Source organism: Rhinolophus hipposideros (assembly GCF_964194185.1).
Source record: "Rhinolophus hipposideros genome assembly, chromosome: 8".
Lineage (NCBI taxonomy): Eukaryota > Metazoa > Chordata > Mammalia > Chiroptera > Rhinolophidae > Rhinolophus > Rhinolophus hipposideros.
In genome coordinates, this window is record NC_138054.1 from 83,779,361 (window position 1) to 83,798,120 (window position 18,760).

General features: G+C 52.6%; 1 protein-coding gene across 2 annotated transcripts in view; it reads right to left on the reverse strand.

The window, feature by feature from the left end:
- IGSF21 (immunoglobin superfamily member 21) overlaps positions 1-18,760 on the reverse strand; it is a 238,229-nt gene that overhangs the window by 219,038 nt on the left and 431 nt on the right. The window contains exon 1 of one of the 2 annotated variants that reach the window (XM_081057820.1): positions 17,855-18,716. The exons of the other annotated variant lie outside the window; for it this stretch is intronic. Coding sequence (XP_080913946.1) covers positions 17,855-17,894 — 40 coding nt within the window. The 5' untranslated portion in view covers positions 17,895-18,716. Of the gene's footprint in view, positions 1-17,854; positions 18,717-18,760 lie in introns of those variants that run through there. 2 annotated transcript variants of the gene reach the window in all.

Here is an 18,760-nt window from a genome sequence, read left to right on the forward strand (position 1 = left end):
TAGGTTTGATTCTGGGCTCTGACGCTGACTGGCTGTGAAACCTTGGTCAAATAACTAACCCTCTCTGAGCCCCTTAGTTTACCTATCAGTAAAATGGGGTTGATAATACTTGCATCACAGGGGCTATGGAGAGGATTAAATGACGCAGTGGGCCACTGATAATTTAATAAGGGAGAAACACAGAATTGGAGAATGTCCAGCTAGAAGGACCCTCAGGGATCCGGTAAAAAAAATGAAGCCCAGAGAGAGTCAGCCGCTTACACTGAGTGGAACAGAAAATCAGGTACTGCTAAGCTATCCTAGCTGCTGTTTTCTCCACCTTTTCCTCTCCCTCCCAGTCTCCTTCCCATGGGCACTTCTTGCCCTGGAGCGGAGAGTGGAACTGAGGAAGGGAAGAGGTAGAAGAGGTTGTTCCATCCCTAAGCCCCGTGTCACACTCAAAAGGCTGGATCTCGGGGCCGGCCCCGTGGCTCAGGCGGTTGGAGCTCCATGCTTCCTAACTCCGAAGGCTGCCGGTTCGATTCCCACATGGGCCAGTGGGCTCTCAACCACAAGGTTGCCGGTTCGACTCCTGCAAGGGATGGTGGGCTGTGCCCCCTTTAACTAGCAACTGCGCCCTCCACAACTAAGATTGAAAGGACAACAACTTCACTTGGAAAAAAGTCCTGGAAGTACACACTGTTCCCCAATAAAGTCCTGTTCCCCTTCCCCAATAAAATCTTAAAAAAAAAAAAGAAAAAGGCTGGACCTCATGGGTTTTCCCATGGCTTTTGCTGGAGGTGGTCTGGTGCTATCGTGGAAAGGATGCAGGCTTTCACAATTCAGAGATGGGCTCCAATCCTGGTGCTGCTCTACCTGAGCAGGTCCCTTCACCTCCTGCACCTGTTCCCCTCCGAACATGATGATAAGGCACCTACCATGATGGCCGCTAGGATTAAAGGTCATGTTGCTTGAGGTGTGACAGCACCTGATGTGTGGAGGGAGGGGCACTTGCCGCTTGGCTCCCCAATCACCATCCCACTCCGTCCGTCCTCTTCCTCACACCTCACACCCAACAGGGTCCTGGCTCCCACCTTCCACCTACCACCCTGTTTCTCAGCCTCTGAGTCTTCCCCCATGGGTGGGGGACGAGAACTGAGAACCCCATACAGGCCCAGCAGTTGAACCAATGTCCAACCCAGAGCCCCATTCATGGGGAGGGCCTGGAGGGGTGCACAATAGGACTAAGTAGGTGAAGTGTGTGGCGAAGACCCTTGGGAAGACTGGACGGTCCCCCTCTGCTGACATAATACCCTTTTCCCATCTTTCATCTCCTCTCCCACCTCCCATCCCTGTGCCATTTCCCAACAGGGGTCAAAATTCTCCACCCTCATGCCCTCCCTGATGGTCCAAACCCCTGTTGCCATCTCTCCCTCATTTCCCACCCAGGCCCCTCAAGTGAGGAATTCTCCCGTCTCGCTCGCGTAATGCTATACCACTAATAAGATTAAAACATATCTCCCTCTTACAGCATCGATTCATAGCACTGATTTACTGTTGCTTCTCGGCTGCTACAAAACGGATGTGCAGGCCGCCACCTTAATCTCTATCCATCTCCTCACTGCCGGGGAATAACTGCTAATTAATACCTTTCTGCCTCCCAATGCCTGCCAGCTTTGAGGGCCATCAATACTCTGCGGGCACCCTGCCACCTAGCCCACTCAGTCCAGGTTCCAGCCCCAGCCCAGAGTGTTCCAGGTGGAACAAGAGGGAGTGAGGGTGGGTTTTTACCCTCTCCTCGTCCTCCCACTAGACACATAGATACACACAGCGAACGAACAAGAGGCAGTGGCTAATGCACAAAGGACAGAGCCAGACAGACGTCGGTTCAACTCCCAGCTCCTCCTCCAACTATGAGATTTTTCATTTCTGAGTCTCCGGCTTCTTGTCTGCAAAATGGAGACAGCCACAGGACCCAGCTCCTACAGATCCTGCAGGAGTTAAATGAGGATAGAAAAGAACATGCCTAACATAGCACCTGGCCTTCTGCTGTCCCATCCTGTGCCTCAGGGCTTAGGAGGGTGCCGTCATGGGCCAGCAGAGTTTGCAGCACTGGGGTCAGAGAATGGCAGGTGACCCATCCCCAGTGACAGGACCAGGGTCCAGAGGAGGCCCCGTCAGGAGAAGGAGTTAGCTATAAACATGCAGCCTGGTCAGGAGACGCCAGACTTCCTGCTTCTTTTCTTCTCCTTTTTTTAGCTCAAAGGCACCTCCTCCAAGAAGCCTTCCTTGACCACCCAATCTAGAGAAACTGCTCTGTCCCCAAGCCCCTCACTATGCCCTGGCCTTGCTTCATTCTCCTCACAAGATGGCACCATTTAGAGTTAGGTTATTTATGCATTTGTTTAATTCGGCCTCATCCACCAGAATGTCAGCCCCATGAGGCCAAGGCTCTCAACGGCCTTGTTTGACACCATCTCCTCGGGCACTTAAGTATTTGATAGATGAATAACAAGTTCTCCATTAGTATTAGCTAATAATAATAACGATAATAATAAGCAAGATTGTCACTTCCTTCTTCCCTCAAGTGAAGATCTAATTAAATGCCCTCTCTCCGTTAGTGAGGGATCCCATTAAAAACCATCGCCACCGTGATTAAATGTCTACTTGGTGTCAGAAGCCTCATGTGAGCTCCCAAGATAGCTATTGTTACTCTCATTTTACAGGCGAGAAGCTCAAGCTCAGAGCGTCTAGCAGGTGACTCAGCTGCCATTCAGATCTAAGTGAGTCACACTCTAAGCCTTCCACCTGGCCCCCTGATATGGCACAGCACCTCCCACCAAGAAGAAAAGGGGCGGCTGCTTCTCCACCAGAAATCGCTGGAGGCAGGGGTTTTCCTCCTGGCTCCCAGAGTGGGACCAACAGCCTGCTGAGAGCAAGGCATTCCCTATGGTCACCGGTGAAGCCCAGCGATTACGCTGAGTGGAACAGAAAATCAGGGGGAGGAACATCAGCCTGATCTCGGATTTGCACAGGTGCATGGGGAGGGTCAAGACCGCAGGACTAAGTACATCTAATGTGCTGTGTAACTTTGGACCTACCCGGCCATCTCTCTGAGCCAGCCCCCCTCAGGGGTAGCTGCAGGCCCAGATGGGGTTAGAAATGTGTGAACACGTCAGATTATCATTCTAAATCCCCAATCTGTCCTCACCTGCAGGATTCCCCTTTATCTCCTCTACACCTGACAGCCCAGCTGGGGCCCAGCTCTGTGAAGGGGCCAGGGGTGGGTGGTGGCTGTCTGCCTTCCGGGCTGCGAGAGGTGGGGGTGGAGAGGGAGAGGAAGCCCCAGGAATGGGCCTGGCAGATGTACCAGTGAAGCCAGCTAGCTTTTAATAAAACATAACGAAGCATGGGATCATAAAATTTCATCTAATTTGTGGCTCCCATGAGGGTGGGGCAGAGGAGTTGGGCTGGCAGAGGAGAAAGGTTTATAGGAGGTGCCCTACAGCTGATTTGGGGATGGGACAGGCACAAGGTTGGGGGACATAGCCCCAAGCCTCTGTCCAGGATCAGGGTTCTCTCACATTTTGGAAAGAGGCAGAAATTGGAGGCTCTTGTCCCAGATACGGCTCCCTCCTGTGGGTGACTTGGGACAAGACACTGGCCCCTCTCCACCTCAGTTTCCCCACAGAGTGAAAGGAGGGTTGAATCTAAACAGAAAAGCTCCAGCACCTCCTCCAGCTCTGACGTCTTCCTCATCATCCAATCCACAAATTTCTAAATTCCTTTATTGGCTGTCGGACCCTTCATTCAAAGTAAAGCTTAAGTAGAAGGCTTGTCTGTAAAAGAGGCAAAGCGGGGCTCTCGGTTTGACTGGGGACAAGGGCACCCTCAGCCATCACCTTGACCCACATGCTGGACTCCCAAAGTGGTACCAGGGGGTACCTTCATAGGAAACTGGGTTCCAAGGGACACAGTTTGAGAACCATGGGTCAGCCAGCTCCTGCCTAAACCTACTTTCCCTCCAAGGCCCAGCTCATGTCTCAGGACCTCACTGGAGGCTGCCCCAATGGTACAACTCTCCTAGTCACTACCAAAAACATCCTGGCTAATGTAGCCTAACATTTACCGAAGTCAGTGATTACGCGTGTTGATTTGTTTGCACTTCGGGGCCTGCACAGGGGCTGGGACATAGTAGATGTTCAATAAATAGGGCCCCTCTCTAAGCATGCCCCGCTACACTTTGCCATCACTCTTACCAGGCCTTATTCTTCTTCATAGCAGTTATCAGCAGTTCCTGTCCTCCATGATATGTTCATGTGTACTATCTGCCTCGTCATACATGCTAGAAGGTAAGCTCCAGGAGGGCAGGCTTTATCTTTATCTTTTTCCAGTCACTGCTGTGTCTCCAGCGCCTAGCACACTACCTAGAACATAGTAGGTATCCAGATTGTCAGATGAATGGATGAACAGATGGATGGATGATGGATGGACAGATGGATGATGGATGGACGGTCAGAAGCAGGAAGGAATCAATTCTCCCTTCCTTCCCTGAATGGATGTGGCTTTGCCAGGCCAAATCAGCTCCTGGAGAGTTCCCAATGTCTTTGGCATGAATCCCCAAGGAGGACACGTCTTCTTCCAGATCCCACAGCATCTGCATAGGCTTTTATTAGTTCCATAAACACTGATGACTGCTCTGCACAGGACCTGTGCCAGACACAGGAACATGAAGACGAGTCACAAAGGGCCTCTGTGTCCCATTAGTTCTACCAACATAGTAGATGTAAACAAAATATTTGTTGAATGAATGAATCAAGTGACGTCTACCATGAGACCTGAATGATGAACAGGACCTAGTCCAAAGAAGAAGGTGGGTTCCAGCAGAAGGAACAGCATGTGCAAAGAGCCTGGGGCAGCTAGGAGTACCTTGTCTTCAGGGATGAGGCCCTGGGTGGCAGGAGGATGGGGCTTTTCGTCGAGCTTTATGTCTCCCCAGTCGTTGCCCTCAGTGGCATCCATCTTTCTCCTCCCAGCACATTCGGTTTCGTCTGAGGCCACACTCTCTGGGGGAGGAGAGGGAGGGAGACCAGCTGCAGACCTGGTCACCTCCACTCCCACTGAACCCCACACTCATTTGCTCAGACCCACACACTGCACTAAATATAACCAGCACATATGCCTCTTCTGCCTCCAAGGGAAATAACATTGTTTAAGTAAAGCCCTTTAAATTTTAAAGAGCTGGGTTGTGTGCTCTCTGCGGGAAGCTTTTAGCAGCATGCTGGAAAGAAATAATAATAATAGCGAGGCCAGAAACAATAAAGCAGAACCAAGTTACCACCAATGACTGCCAAGGCAGGGAGAAGCTGGCCTGTGGCCTTCTGCAGCAGCTCAGCCCTGGGATGCAGGGCTGGCTCCAGCTGCTACTGGACCCCCTGAGCCCCTGAGAGCCACATAGGATCAAGATGGAAGGTGTGGAGAGCCCCAGAATCACAAAAGGTCAAGTTGGAAGCGATCTCTGCCATAAAAAGCAGTTAAAATGTTAGACATCCTGGGTTCAAAACTCAGCACAGCTCCTTACTAACAGGGTGTGTGACCCTGAGCAAGTGGCTTAACATCTCTGTGCTTCAGTTTCTTCTTCTGTAAAATGGAGCTACTAGCAGCACATACCTCCTAAAGATGGTATAATGAGTAGTTAATACAAGCAGGAGCTTGTATGTGACTGGGCACACACAAGTGTTCAATAGACATTTGCTGTTGTTACCACTTGGTAGGTGAGGCCCACGGGGTCCAGGCAGAGAGCCTGGACCTGGTCACACATCTTTGACTTCAAGTCCAGGAGTCTTTCCCTGGACCCACGCAGCTGAGAAGAGCCACTTTATAACCAGGTGGCTGTCCCAGGTACAGGGCCTGAGTTCATAGGAGGGGACATCTTGTAAAGAGACCAACCTGCATTAAAATTCATCTCTGCTTCCAGCCCTGAAGTCCTGTCCCTACCCTCATCCCCACAGCATTTCCCCATCTGCAAGGGGCAAACGGCTCCAGGGGTCTTTACAGTGGGAAAGGAGGGCCACTCGTCTGTCAGGTTGGGACCCGCTGCTGTGACAGCCAGTAGGTCTGGAGGTCCAGACCTGGGACATCTATCTAATTGCAAGAATAAGTCACCTCCAGCAAATGCACTTGGTCTGTCCCTGTGTCACCTCCAGCCTCACTTCTTCTTTCCTGCAACACACACCCTCCACTCCTGCCGCCCAGCCTCCCCTAGGTACCCCAGGCCCTTTCCAGCCTATGAGTCTTGTCTTTGCTGTTCCCTGCTCCTAAAAGGCCTCTATTCCTCTCTTAAGCTGGCACACTGCCATGCATCTTTCCAGACACAGTCATGTGTCCCCACTTCTAGTGATCTATAACTTCCCCCAACACCTCAGGCAGATTCGTTATTTCCTCTCTGCCTTCCCGAAAGGCCTTGGTGGCTATTTCAATTTTAGAATTGCTAATTTTATACCATAACGTATTTGTTTGCCTGCTCTCTGCCCTAGGAGACGGTGAACTCCTTGAGGACAGGCTCTGGGTCTTACTTATCCCTGTAGGGACAGCCCTAGCACAGGGCCCAACCAGAGCAGGTGCCGAATGGAACTGAAGTGAGGCCGTGTCTGTGCTCCAGGGAAATGAGTGGCTACTGGAGTGGCCCCTGTCACTCGCCACAGCTGCTCTTTAGCAGGGTCACTGGAGCTCCATTGCAAAGGAGGGGCATCAAATGTGTCTTAAAGGAAATATTTTGGACATAGATGGGACTCTCCTTCCCAATCCTATTATCCATCCAAGAATCTTCAATGGGTCCATCGAGACCCACCCCTTCGTTTTATGGTCCTAAGGGGGGCGGGGGCAGGAAGCCAGTCACCAGGCAGTACGTTAATTTGCAGTTGAAATCCAACCCTGGGGCTCCTAACTCTGAGGCTGGTGCCTTTCTACCAAACCAGTGTTTTCCACTGTGGCTCACAGGACGACACTGGGTTACAGGATGGAGAAGCATTTTTTAAAAATTCAAATAGTCACATGTTTATTCTAATATGAATGAAGAGAAAAAGACATGCAGTATACAAACCTATACGTTATACCTTTGTACAAAGCCAATAAAAAAAGGAGAGGGAATCCATTTAAACTTGATTTTAAGAAAATTATGTCAATAAACATTCGGATGGGAGGTAGATATGACAAAAGTCGTTCCCGCTGTGCGGTGTGCCCAGGCTCAGACCAGGCTGCGGTTCAGAGCTGGCCAACCAGCGGGCAGCCCTGCCCCCACCCAGGGAGATGAGAGTCATGAGTGACAAAAGCTACCCCTGAGACGCAGGGCCGTGCCCAAGGAGCCAGAGGTGAAACCCCTGTGCTCTGCTGGAGGCCCTGAAGCCAACACACTAGGAGGGCCAGCCTTTTGGGCATTGCCCCAAATTCATCTGGGAAATGAGTCCTCATCAAAGCAATTTGAACAGTCGGGAAGATGGAAAGGAGGCTGAACAAAAGAATGTCACCTTGGCCAACTTGGAAACTGAGACCCAAGGGGACTGTCGGTAGAATTTTTCCTAAGGAATATTTATCCCCAGTGAGCAATCGGTCCCCTACCCCCCAAAGGGTCACACTACCACTGAGCCAGTGGGCAGGGCTGAGACCTCCCTGCATCGGGCAGGGCAAGAAGACGGTGTTGCCGACAGACGGCATGTTGGCGAGGGGCAGGGGCACTCTGTCTTGCCTGGATCACTTTAGAGAATGAGCCAGGAAAGAAATTGCCACTGGTATTTGTCACGGCGATCTCAGCAAAGCACAGAATGTGTAAGTGTCTCATGAATTGCAACCGGCAAAATTAGTCCTCATCAAAGTCAATTTGAACAGTCAAGGTAGATGGGAAAAAGGGCCGGACAAAGGGAAATAGAGGGGCAGAAGGAAAGTCCCCTCAGCCAACTGCGAAGCTGGTCACTGAGGGCGCTGTTGGTGGAAGGTTTCCCAAGAAATAGTTATTTCCATGTAGAAGGCAGCTACTCCCTGAACTCCAGATACTCCCCACGGAGAAGACCCCAGGTCTCTCTAAAAGTGGCAGTGCACTTTTAGCTTGCACGTGAAGGGTAAAGCTCTCGTGGTGCAAAGGGCTAACTTGCTCACTGGTGTCCTCCCTTCTCCCACACCTGCAAGAGTGGAAGCAGCCTCCTCGGGTTAGGAGTAGCTGAGATGTGGAGAGCACCTGCCTCCCCACGTGGAAGGAGGGAGTTCCGAGCCCATTACTGGCTGACATGGACCAGCTGTGCACTGTAAGAGCCAATGGGGATGGCAGGAAAGGTGACCTAACTGGATCTCAGGAGAAGGAACCTCTCCATAGGAAAACAGAGTGGAAAATAGACTGGGGAATGAGGAAAATAGGTGTGCCCTAGGATGGGCTCATCAGTGAGATGGACCAAGGGACAGGGGAGTTGTAGGGACATTGAAGGGTCCAGAGCGGAGATGACACATGGCAGGGGCAGTGGAGAGTTCAGGCACTTCCTCTCTGTGAACGGCATTGTTCTCCCACATTCAGGGGCCCCTGGGAGGTCAGTCCCATCTTCCTAAAGCCCCAGACTCATATTCTACTTTTTGGCTCAGGAGAATCTAGCATCTAGCACAGGATTGGACACAAGGGTAGGCATTTAATTACTGCTATTGTTATTAATATAAACAGCGGCCAATTATTAGCACCACGCATTGCCTCCTGTCACCATCACCGCAACTCTCTTACGTAGCACAATCCCCATTTTATAGATGTGGAAACTGAGGCTGAGCAGGATGGTGCGAGATCTCTGCTGTCTGCTCCCCAGCTCACTTTCCTCCCCGCTCCACCGGCTCTGTGCCTGGGATGCCAGCCTGTATGGACTTCCAACTGGATTTGGTCAATGGGAGATGGCAGCAAGAGACTCAGTGGCAGAATAAGGGTGAAGTTGGGGTATTTCTCCTTTCAGCTCCTGCCCCACTGTATACCTAACATTTCTCTTTAACTCGACCCACTTCTTTTACTTACAGAAGCCATTTTTTTAAAAAGAGAATTTAAATCACTGCCCCAAATGGCAAATCAGGCTCACTGGCCTGAAACAAAGGGCTACTGAAAAAGAATTACAATGAAAACAAAAGACATTCAAAGTCTTGTTCCCTCTGGCTTGCTGAAGCCACATGCCCTAGACCTATAGGGTTTTTGGGGAAAGAGATTAGCAAGCGAGAGAGGGTGTTAAAGACGTGACAGTATTAGCCTGGGGCTTTCTCCTTGGCATAACTAGAAGGATGGGAGAAGCAAGAAACAGGGAAAGGCCCTCCCTCTCTGGAATTCCTCCTTATTTATTGCCAGTGGGCAGGCCCCACCTAAAAACGACAACTGTCCTAGGCCCATGCTGTGCAACAGAACTTTCTGCAATGATGGAAGCAATGATCTGTCTATATCTGGGCCATCAACACAGGTCCCCCCAGCCATGGGTGGCTAGTGAGCTCTTGAAATGTGGCTGATTTGACTGAAGAACTAAATGTGGGTTAATTTCGTTAAATCAAAGCTGAGCCACCTTTGTTTAGTTCTAATGTAAACGTCAGTCCTCACACGTGGCCGTTACACAGCAGAGGCCTAGACTGTACGCCCCATGAGGGCAAGGGTTACCTCTTCATTCTCCCCTGGATCTCTAGAACGACACAGCGCCTGACCCCCAGGAAGCTTCCAGTGAATATTTGCTTCACCAATGAACAAGTCAGTGAACAAATGAGTGAATGAATGAATGAATGCACGAATGCACGAAGGAATTATACTGCTTCCTGCAACAAAAAATTGCTCTCTCTGCAACTCAGACTGTCCAGGGAACCACTACCCTTCCCATTAGGTAATTAGTACCCCACCCCACTAGGCCTTGCTTTTCTCCTCCCACCAGGTCCCTCAGTCAGGATGGGTCTTAGGAATTTGCCATCCAATGATGCCTCTTCCCCTCCAAGCTGAGCTCCAGTCCACTTCTCTGCTGCCCAAGGGAACAAAGCGGTCTTTGTGATACGGTTGCCTTCACCACCCCCACCTCACTCCCTTAAGCCCATCTGGGATATTCCATGCCTGCTGACAATTAGCAACTTATCACCTGGTTCTGTGAAACCAGGCACCTGGCCTTGGGTTATTATATAAACCTGAATACCCACTTGACAAAACCTAGCTCAGGCAGTGAGCGCCAGCTCTAGACGTGAATGTCCCCCACCCTCTGGCTGCCTTCACTCTACCAGCGCATCAGAGCCCCTGCACTAGCCCCCCTTCGCCCAGCCCGATGCCAGGGCTACAGGTGATGGCTGCCGCCTTCCTCTGGGGCAGCATTAGGGAGAGGAGAGGAAGAGATGGTGCTGGGGAGATAATGGAGACTCCAGCGATTGGTGACAAACAACCCCATCAGAGGAGCGCGGAGTGCCTCTGCAGAAAGAGAAACAAAAGGGCAAAGGGAACAGCTTGGCAAAGGAACAAAAAAACCCAATGGCTCAGCTGCTTCTCTCCTTGGCAACTCCCAAGCGGCTCCTGTGATTTATGAGGCTGGGGGTGGGGTCACTCCCCACTGCAGTGCTGCCAAGATTGCCACCCAAGTCTGGAGGACACTGATACTCCCCGGTGCAAGGCTCTTAGGGTGGTGGGTCTGCCTGGCTGAGCCCTGGGATGGGCCCCAGGACCTCAAGGGAGAAGGCATGTCCCCCCACATCATGCAGTCACTCTTCTCTCTGGCCTCAGTTTTCTAATCTTTAAAATGGGAGGAAGGCAACAGTGCAGATAATCTCTCATGCTTTGTAATCCCAGGCCTGAAGAATCCAGGGGGAAACCTACAACATGCCCACTCCTCCTAGCCATTGGGGCTTGCGAATACTTCTTCATGGTTGGGGGCTCCCACCACACGGTGGGGAGCTAACCACCATTATAACAGCAGCAGCCACTTTTCATACCCTCACTATGTGTCAGACACGGTGCATGCAAACCCCTCGTATCATGTGACTCTGTCCCAGCAAGCCCTGCCTATGAGACCATCATGACAGCCACATACTCAGTGGGACAAATCAAGGCTGAAAGCAATGAAGAGGTTACCTGAGTTCACATGCTGGCTAAGTGGTGAAGATGGGATCTGAACCCTGGTCAGCCTCCAGAGCCCAGAGGGTCTGGGCTCCTGGGCATCGAGGAGCTTCTCCCCAGGTGGTCCCCCTCCTCCCATCACCCTTTGAGCAGCCTTATTCTCGGCTGTTCGATCTTGGTGGGGCTTAGGCAGGGGCCTGGTTTTCCCTCTTTGCTAGGTCTGGATACCCTGGAAGAGGTGGGCAGTGTCTAAAAATGATGGTATTTCTTCCTTGAGGCCGTTGTCTCTTTGGGGACCCCAGAACAATCATTTATAACCCAATGGAGATTCCAGCTTCAGGTGGCCCAGAAAAGGCAAATCAATCTTTCTAGAGTACTGCTGTGGGAATGTCACTCCTCTCTCTTCGACCGCTACCCCAGGCGCTAATTCAGACCCCTTGTCCTGGCACACCGGCCTCCACTAACGCCAGTCTCATTCTCAGCTTCTCATTAATACCTTACGCTCAGGTGAGGTCAGCGGCCTCACTGCCTCCCAACCCTCACACACGCAGACAGCATTCTGATTCCCACCTCCAGGCCTTTGCCTGTGCTCTTCCCTAGCCTGGGACTCCCTCCTGACCAGTCATGATTGATTCATTCCCTCACAGTCTTCCTGGGCCACTCCCTTTAAACTCCAAGGATTTATGCTTGGTATCCCTGTATTGGCCATTTATTATACATGACCTTTTATTGTTCTCAAATGAGTTTGTATAGGGTTGCCAAGAATGGGAAAGTCCTTGAGGGAGGTCTTTGCCAGTCCAGAACGAGGCTGGGACAGCTGCTCAATTAATGAAAGTGAATGGAGCCCCTGACTTGGCTCCAAAGTCGTCCTCCAGGGGAGGGAGAAGAAAGTGTGAGGCCAGTGCCTGCCTCCTCAGAGACACTCCAGGCCAGCTGACCCCAAAGGGAAGGGCTGATGACCAAGATTCAATAATTACCTGTCAGGCGCTCTCCTGTATTATCTCTCTGTATTATCTCATTTAACCCCACAACCCCCTCCATTTTCAGAAGACAAGGAAACCACAACTCAGAGAGGTAGTAACTTGCCTTCACACACTCTGCAGGGAAGAGGCCATGCCGGGATTTGAACCCAGTGCAGATGGAAACCAAAGTACGTTAACACCAGGCAGCTGTTCCATAGAGACAGTGATTGAGGAAGGATGGGTGTGCCCACTGGCGTGCTGGTAAATGTTTACCAACCAGCTCTGGGGTGGGAGGAGTCCCGGTAAGGAGTCCTTGCTCATCCGTGGTGTACATATTCCCGCCCTAGTCGATTTCAAGCTACCTAACAACCGTGTTTCCCCGAAAATAAGACCTAGCTGGACCATCAGCTCTAATGCGTCTTTTGGAGCAAAAATTAATATAATTAATATAAAATTAATTATATTAAAATAAGACTGGGTATAATATAATATAATGTAATGTGATATAATATAACATAACATAATATAACATAACATAATGCAATATAATATAATAGAGGGTCTAATATAATATAATACCGGGTCTTAAATCAATTTTTGCTCCAAAAGACACATTAGAGCTGATGGTCCAGCTAGGCCTTATTTTCGGGGACACACAGAAGATCAATTCAGAGTTGGGAAGAGACGTGCAAAGCAATGTCTAGGTGTGACTGCAGCCCCGTCCCTCACTAGCAGTGGGGGCCAATCACACATCACTCTAAGCCTCATTCCTCATCTGTAAAGCAGGCAGAGTATCATCTCCCAAATGGGAGTTTCTGGGAGGATATATAATGACATTGTGTGGCACAGGGCTTGGCACATAGTAGCTGCTCAATGCATGTTTTTCCCTTCCCCTTCCTTCCTAACTTCCTCACTTCCTTCTTTTCTTCCCCAAACCCCACCCATCACTAATCAAGGACCACCCCCGTCCCCACCACCAAGGAGAACTCAGAGGGAAGAGGAAGTCCTTTGGTCTACCCACCACCATCTACTGTTGGCTCATCCCCCAAATGCCAGCCGTGATGCCAATGTGAATGATGGTGGCAGAGCTGAACATCGGACACATTCTCACACTAGAAGGGACTTCCAGAGGTGACTGAGCAGGGCCAGGAAACAGGCCCAGGCCTAGTGTCTGGACCGAACCTCAGGCTCAGGGGAGGCCTCATTCATTGTCATTCAATAAACCCATCTTGAAGGTCTGCTCAGAGCCAGAACCCACATCAGGGCCAGGGGTATAGGGATTCTGCTCTCAAGAGCTCTCTGTTCAATAAGGAGACCAACCCACAACCATCTCCAGCCCCAGGGGAGGGTTGTTTTAACAGAGTGTTACCCAAAGTGTCACTGCCAACACTTAGGGGGATAGCTGAGTCAGCAGGGGCCGGGTAAGTTGTGGAGGGTAGGAAGTCTGCGAGCTGAGACCTGGAGGAAGGTTTATGGGGAGTCAGGGGCTGTGCTGGCTGAGGGCAGATGTCAGCTCTCTGAGCCAAGAAAGGGCAGAAATGGGGGAGGAGGTAAAGGGTAGGCCAGAAACCTCAGAGGCAGGCGGAGTCTGTGGGGCAGGGAGACAGTGGCCTCTGGTCAGCATCCTTCCCTGTGCCTGGGAGATGTAACACCCATTTGGACAGCTGAGAGCATTTCATGCATCAAGAGTATCCCATAGGTGCACAACAAATTGTACCTCCAGTAATATCACACTCTTCTTTCCCCCAGGCCTCAACCAGACTCTAAGGAGACAGCCTTGAGCGGAGCTGGTCCCACCCTGCACGGTCCTGCCTCCGGCTCTTGGCTCACATGGGTTTCCCTCCCTGGCACATTTCCCCCCATAGCCCTTGGCTTCCTAATGTCCTCTTTTTACTTCAAGGTCTAAAGTTCTCCCTTCTCTCTGAAGCACCCCTTAACATCCAAGTCATTCCTGTTCCCCCAAGAATTTCGTATAGGGGACAGCAATTCACTTGTCATCTAGCAGGTATCAACCAATTTCCACCTGGATTGTCACTCATCTCTTCAGGACCATGCCCAACCTCTCACCCCCCCCCCCCAATAAGGGTCACTGTCTTAGGTCTTCCTCTTTTCAGATGTGCCCACAGCAGATGCCTATTCACTCTCTTGATGATGAGGATGGCTTTCAGACACACCCCCTCTCCCATCTGTGCAGATGAACACACTGGATAATTCTGTTTCAAATGAGGGTTTGGGAAGGAGTAAAACATCCAGACAGGGAATTCGATACATTGCAGCTGTCCACGTGGCTGGAGACTGACGGTGGTTCTCACCGGGAGACAGTAGAACACAGAGGGAGTCAGACAGTCTTGTGTCTAAAGCTTTGCTCGCCACTTACTGGCTGGGTGGCCTTGAACAAGCTACTTAACCTCTCTCAGCCTCAGTTTCCTCATCTGCAAAATAAGGCTAATTTTACCTCGCAGGGTGGTTGTAAGGATTAAAGGAGACAAGAACCACAAATAGCATGGCACAATGCTTGACATCAAGTGAGAGCTCAGTTAGGGTTGGAGATACAGCCCCTTCCTCCCTCTAAGTGAAGAATCAGTTTTCCACTAAGCTTGAACACCCACCCTAAAGGCAGGGACTCCCTGCTGTGTTCAGGGCCCAGTTCCCCATGCTTAGCACTGTTCCTGGCACACAGTCAGAAACATTTGTTGTGTGTGTGAATAAATGAAATTCAAGGGGCTTGGGAATGTAGCAGAGGTGGGCAAGGTGGTAAGCCAGGTTAGAGATATCCATGGATCTCAGGAAACCCAGTTAACAGAACTAACCAGCTTCCTCTTTGCTCAGCTCTTTGTTTGGCTTCTGCCTTTGAAGTCACAGACTGCTGCTTATCCAGAAACCTGAGTAAGTCACTCCAACTCCTCCACCTTCTTCCCCTACCACCCTTCCCCTGAACTGCAGTCGGGTTCCAGTGTCTGTGAGACAGATGTTCTGAAAAGTCAGGGTAGCTAGGCCAATCCAAGGCATCACTAGTACCTTTCCCGCCCCGGTCCACAGGTTCTGCCCACAGACTTCTCTGCCTTCCCAGAGGGATCACTGGAGGAAAAGAAGGAGCCTGGGGCTGGACCCGATGACAACGGGAAGGAGCGGTAGTCCTGTCATGAACAAATCTTAAAACCCTGAACCTCACTTCCTAAACTGTGACAAAAGGAGCTTAAACCCATCGTGCAGCGTGCATGAGAACTGAAGCAGGGAGCACGTGCTGGACACACTGCAGCTGATCCACATAATTGTGACTATTACAGAAACAAAGATCCCGCTATGACGTAGGAAAAGAGCAATCTTTGTTAGAGACTTGTGTGGAAGGACCCCTCCGTTTGTTGCGGGGTCTCATCATTGCATGGACCAGGGCAGCGCTCCTTTTGTACCTATCCTCTTGCCTGAGGCATTAGGATTTGGGGGCGGGAAGTAATCAGTTCCTACTCTAGGAGGATTCTCCTGCTAAAAAAATAAAAAAGAAGTTTCAGAACCACTGAAGTATGTGATCCTGGAAGTCCCTTCCAGCTCTAACATTCTCTGCGCTTAAAAATGAAAACCCACTTCAACCTTTGGGGGAGGAGGGAGACTCTGGCTTGCATCTGGGGCGAGAAGGGGGTGGAGTTTGTGGCTGGGGTGGGGACAGGGTGGGGGCAGCACGGCTGGGGAGCAGGGGCAGGCCCCTTAACACCACACTCTGGGGCTGAGGAGCCCTGCGGTGCTAGAGCCCTCTCCAGCCCCGGGCGTGGGGTGGGGGTGGGGAGGGAGGAAAAATATATAAAGTGGTCACAGCAGCTCACGCGAGCACAGCTCCCGCAGTCTCAATGCTGCAGCCCAGCCGAGCCAGCCACCCCCATCCAACCCACCTGCGGACAGGCATCTGAGAGAACTGGCAGGGCCTCCGGATGGGGACTTTGGCTCCATCTAACTGGGCCTGCCCACCCTCTATACTCTTCACAGACAATTTACTAGGGCCGAATGAGGCAGGTCCAAGAACCATTCTCTCCCTGCTCCCCTAACCCCGAATCCCCGATGTTCCCTCTTTTCTGGGCCACAGTACAGGCCCAAGTGTAGGACTTCCTTCCCAGAAGTGCCCAGGCCCGGTAAGCTGGGGCCTGAGGCGTTAAAAACGCCATTTAGGGGCTCCTGCGTGATCAGGGAGACCAGAGAAGTGTGGGTTTCTCTTCTGTAGAGTCAGATACTGGGGAGTAGAGAGACAGGGGCAGGAACTTCCTGCCCAGGCAGTCAAGTGTGCAGGGAATTCTTTTTTCTTCCCAACGCACAGACCCACCTCTCCAAAGTTGAGTCTCTTTGCTCTAAGACCCAAAGGGGCAGAACAAGCCAGGGCGCACTGGCCATGCCCCTCCCTGGTAGTAATCGCCATCGCCCCCTACCAGGCAGGCACGTTTCTGAATACTTGCTCTAGACTCTACCCTCCCCGCTCTCCGAGGCAGGCCCTGGCAGGTGTCCCGACAGAGCCAACTGCCAGGTGCACGGCTCTCGGTCCCATCCCAGAAGGGCGCCCTCCTCCGGCAAGCTGGCCTCTTGCATCTCTCGCGAACCCTTCTTGTATCCCCGCCCCCTTGTGGGCGCTGACTTGGACCGAGGAAGGAGGGACCCTGCCCTCGTGCACTCTTCTCTCCTCTGCGAAGGCGAGACTGCTCCCAGGTGGTACCAGATCCCCGCCCACGCCCCCAGCTCAGAAAGTTTCCGTCTGCGATCCCGTCGGAGCTCATCCTTCACCCTAAGCAGTGGAGCTCAAGGGCCACGCTGGCACCCACGCCCAGATACTCTCAGCCCTGGAACCCAACCCCCCTCCAACCCCGCCTCCGACAGCCTGCAGAGGTGGGCGAGGGGAACAGGGGTGCCGGGATGAGGGAGCAGCTTTCCACAGCTCTGTAGCCCGAAGACCGCTGCTCACGTGTGTTCCGGGAGCTCACAGGGTGGAGTCCTGACGGAGCGGGTTTCCCACCAAAGCCTTTCCCACCCCTCTTCACCATCCCCTCCCCTGCCGCGTCCCCGGTTCTACGCATTCCGGGGGAAGGGGTGCTCCCCTCCTGCTTCTAATTCCCATCCCTCGCTCCCTGCAATGTCCAGGTGAGGGCTCCAATGCGTTTCAACAAAGCCCAGTGCCCTCTGCGCAGCACTGGACCCGGGACCTCCCCCCAGCTCCACCTCCCTGTATAACCCTCCAGAGACATCCGAGCGAGGGAGCCCTCACCCCAAAGTTGGGGGCAGATTTTGATCCACTTTGAAAAGTCTCTTGTTCCAAGGATGGGGGACAAAGTACAGAGCTTGCATTCCTTCTGGGTTACCCAACCTCTCCCCCCTTTCTGCCAGCAGGACCACCATTCAGGCTCAATCAAATTCTGCAGCTTCTGGCATCTGCAGACCCAGCACTCTCCAAGGACCTCCGGGTAGAAGCGGGCGCGGTTATTGCGGACACCCCTTCCTGGCAGGCACTTTCAGAGTCTGGTTAGGCACCTCCAGTTAGGGCAGGGCATACCGCAGAGGACAGAGTTGACCCCCCCACACACACTTCCATCACCCAGTTGGGGTTGGTAGGGCCTGAGACACTACTGGTCACAAAGGCTACTTTTTGGCACCCCGCGTCCCTTTCCTCCTCCGCCTCGGAACCAGGCTGTGACTCCTGACCCGCTGGAGTCTAGGCACTCAGGTTTGGCACTAGGCTTGCGGGGGGGGGGGGGGGGCGGAATGTTGGGCGCGAACCCTCTAGTCTCCTTGCCCGAGGCTCTTCGCTGGTCCCGCCTCCCTCCCGCTGGGCTCGTAGCTAGTATGTGGGTTCACTGACCAAAAGGTGCCGGAGTCGCCAGGTTCGGCTGCCGCAGCATTTAAGACCCACCAGCCGGAGGCGTCAGGCGGGAGCCACCGAGGCGGCCGCCAACCCGGGACCCTGGAGCTGCGAAGCCACGGAGAGCTCGCTCTGAGGATCCCGCTGGGCTTGTTCTCCTTGCAGCCGATTCAGAGGAGCGGGGACCAAGTCCAGGCGGGACACACACACACCGCGGCTCACACCTCCTGTGCCCCCACGACGAGTCCATACCTCTCCCCACACTAGAAACACCCGCTCCATCGCAAGCACACATACTCTCAGCCCACGCAGCAACATAACCCCCATGCGCCTGCACCTCCACACATCCCAGATCCACACTCCGGCCCAAGTGTCACATTCTCACCTCCTATGCACGCTCGCTTGCCTCCCCAGAAATAGTCATCTGCGGTCACACACCCCTCAAGAGACCCGCACTTGGGACACGCGTGAAACGCCACACCTCACCTACCCACCCTTTAACACGCTCACACATACAATGACTGAAGCTCCCACACTTCACACCCTCCCTGAGGCGCTGGCACCCGCTCACACCCCCAAACACTCTCGCTCACACTCTTTCTCACACACACACACACACACACCTCCGTGTAAGGGACACACTCAAACACCCCTCCAGACACTCGCTCACTCACACCATCACACACACTCACACCTCTCAATACACTCGCGCACCCTCTGCACACCAGCTCCTTCCCGGACACCCTCCCACAGAGACGCAACAAAGACACACGCTTGCACACACACACACACGCACACACACACGCACTATCGCAGCCCCGGGGGGAAATCCTCCCTCGCTCGCCAAGCGGAGCAGCTCCACAGACCCCCCCCCAGCGCCCCCCGCCCGCGCCCTCCCGGCGGCCC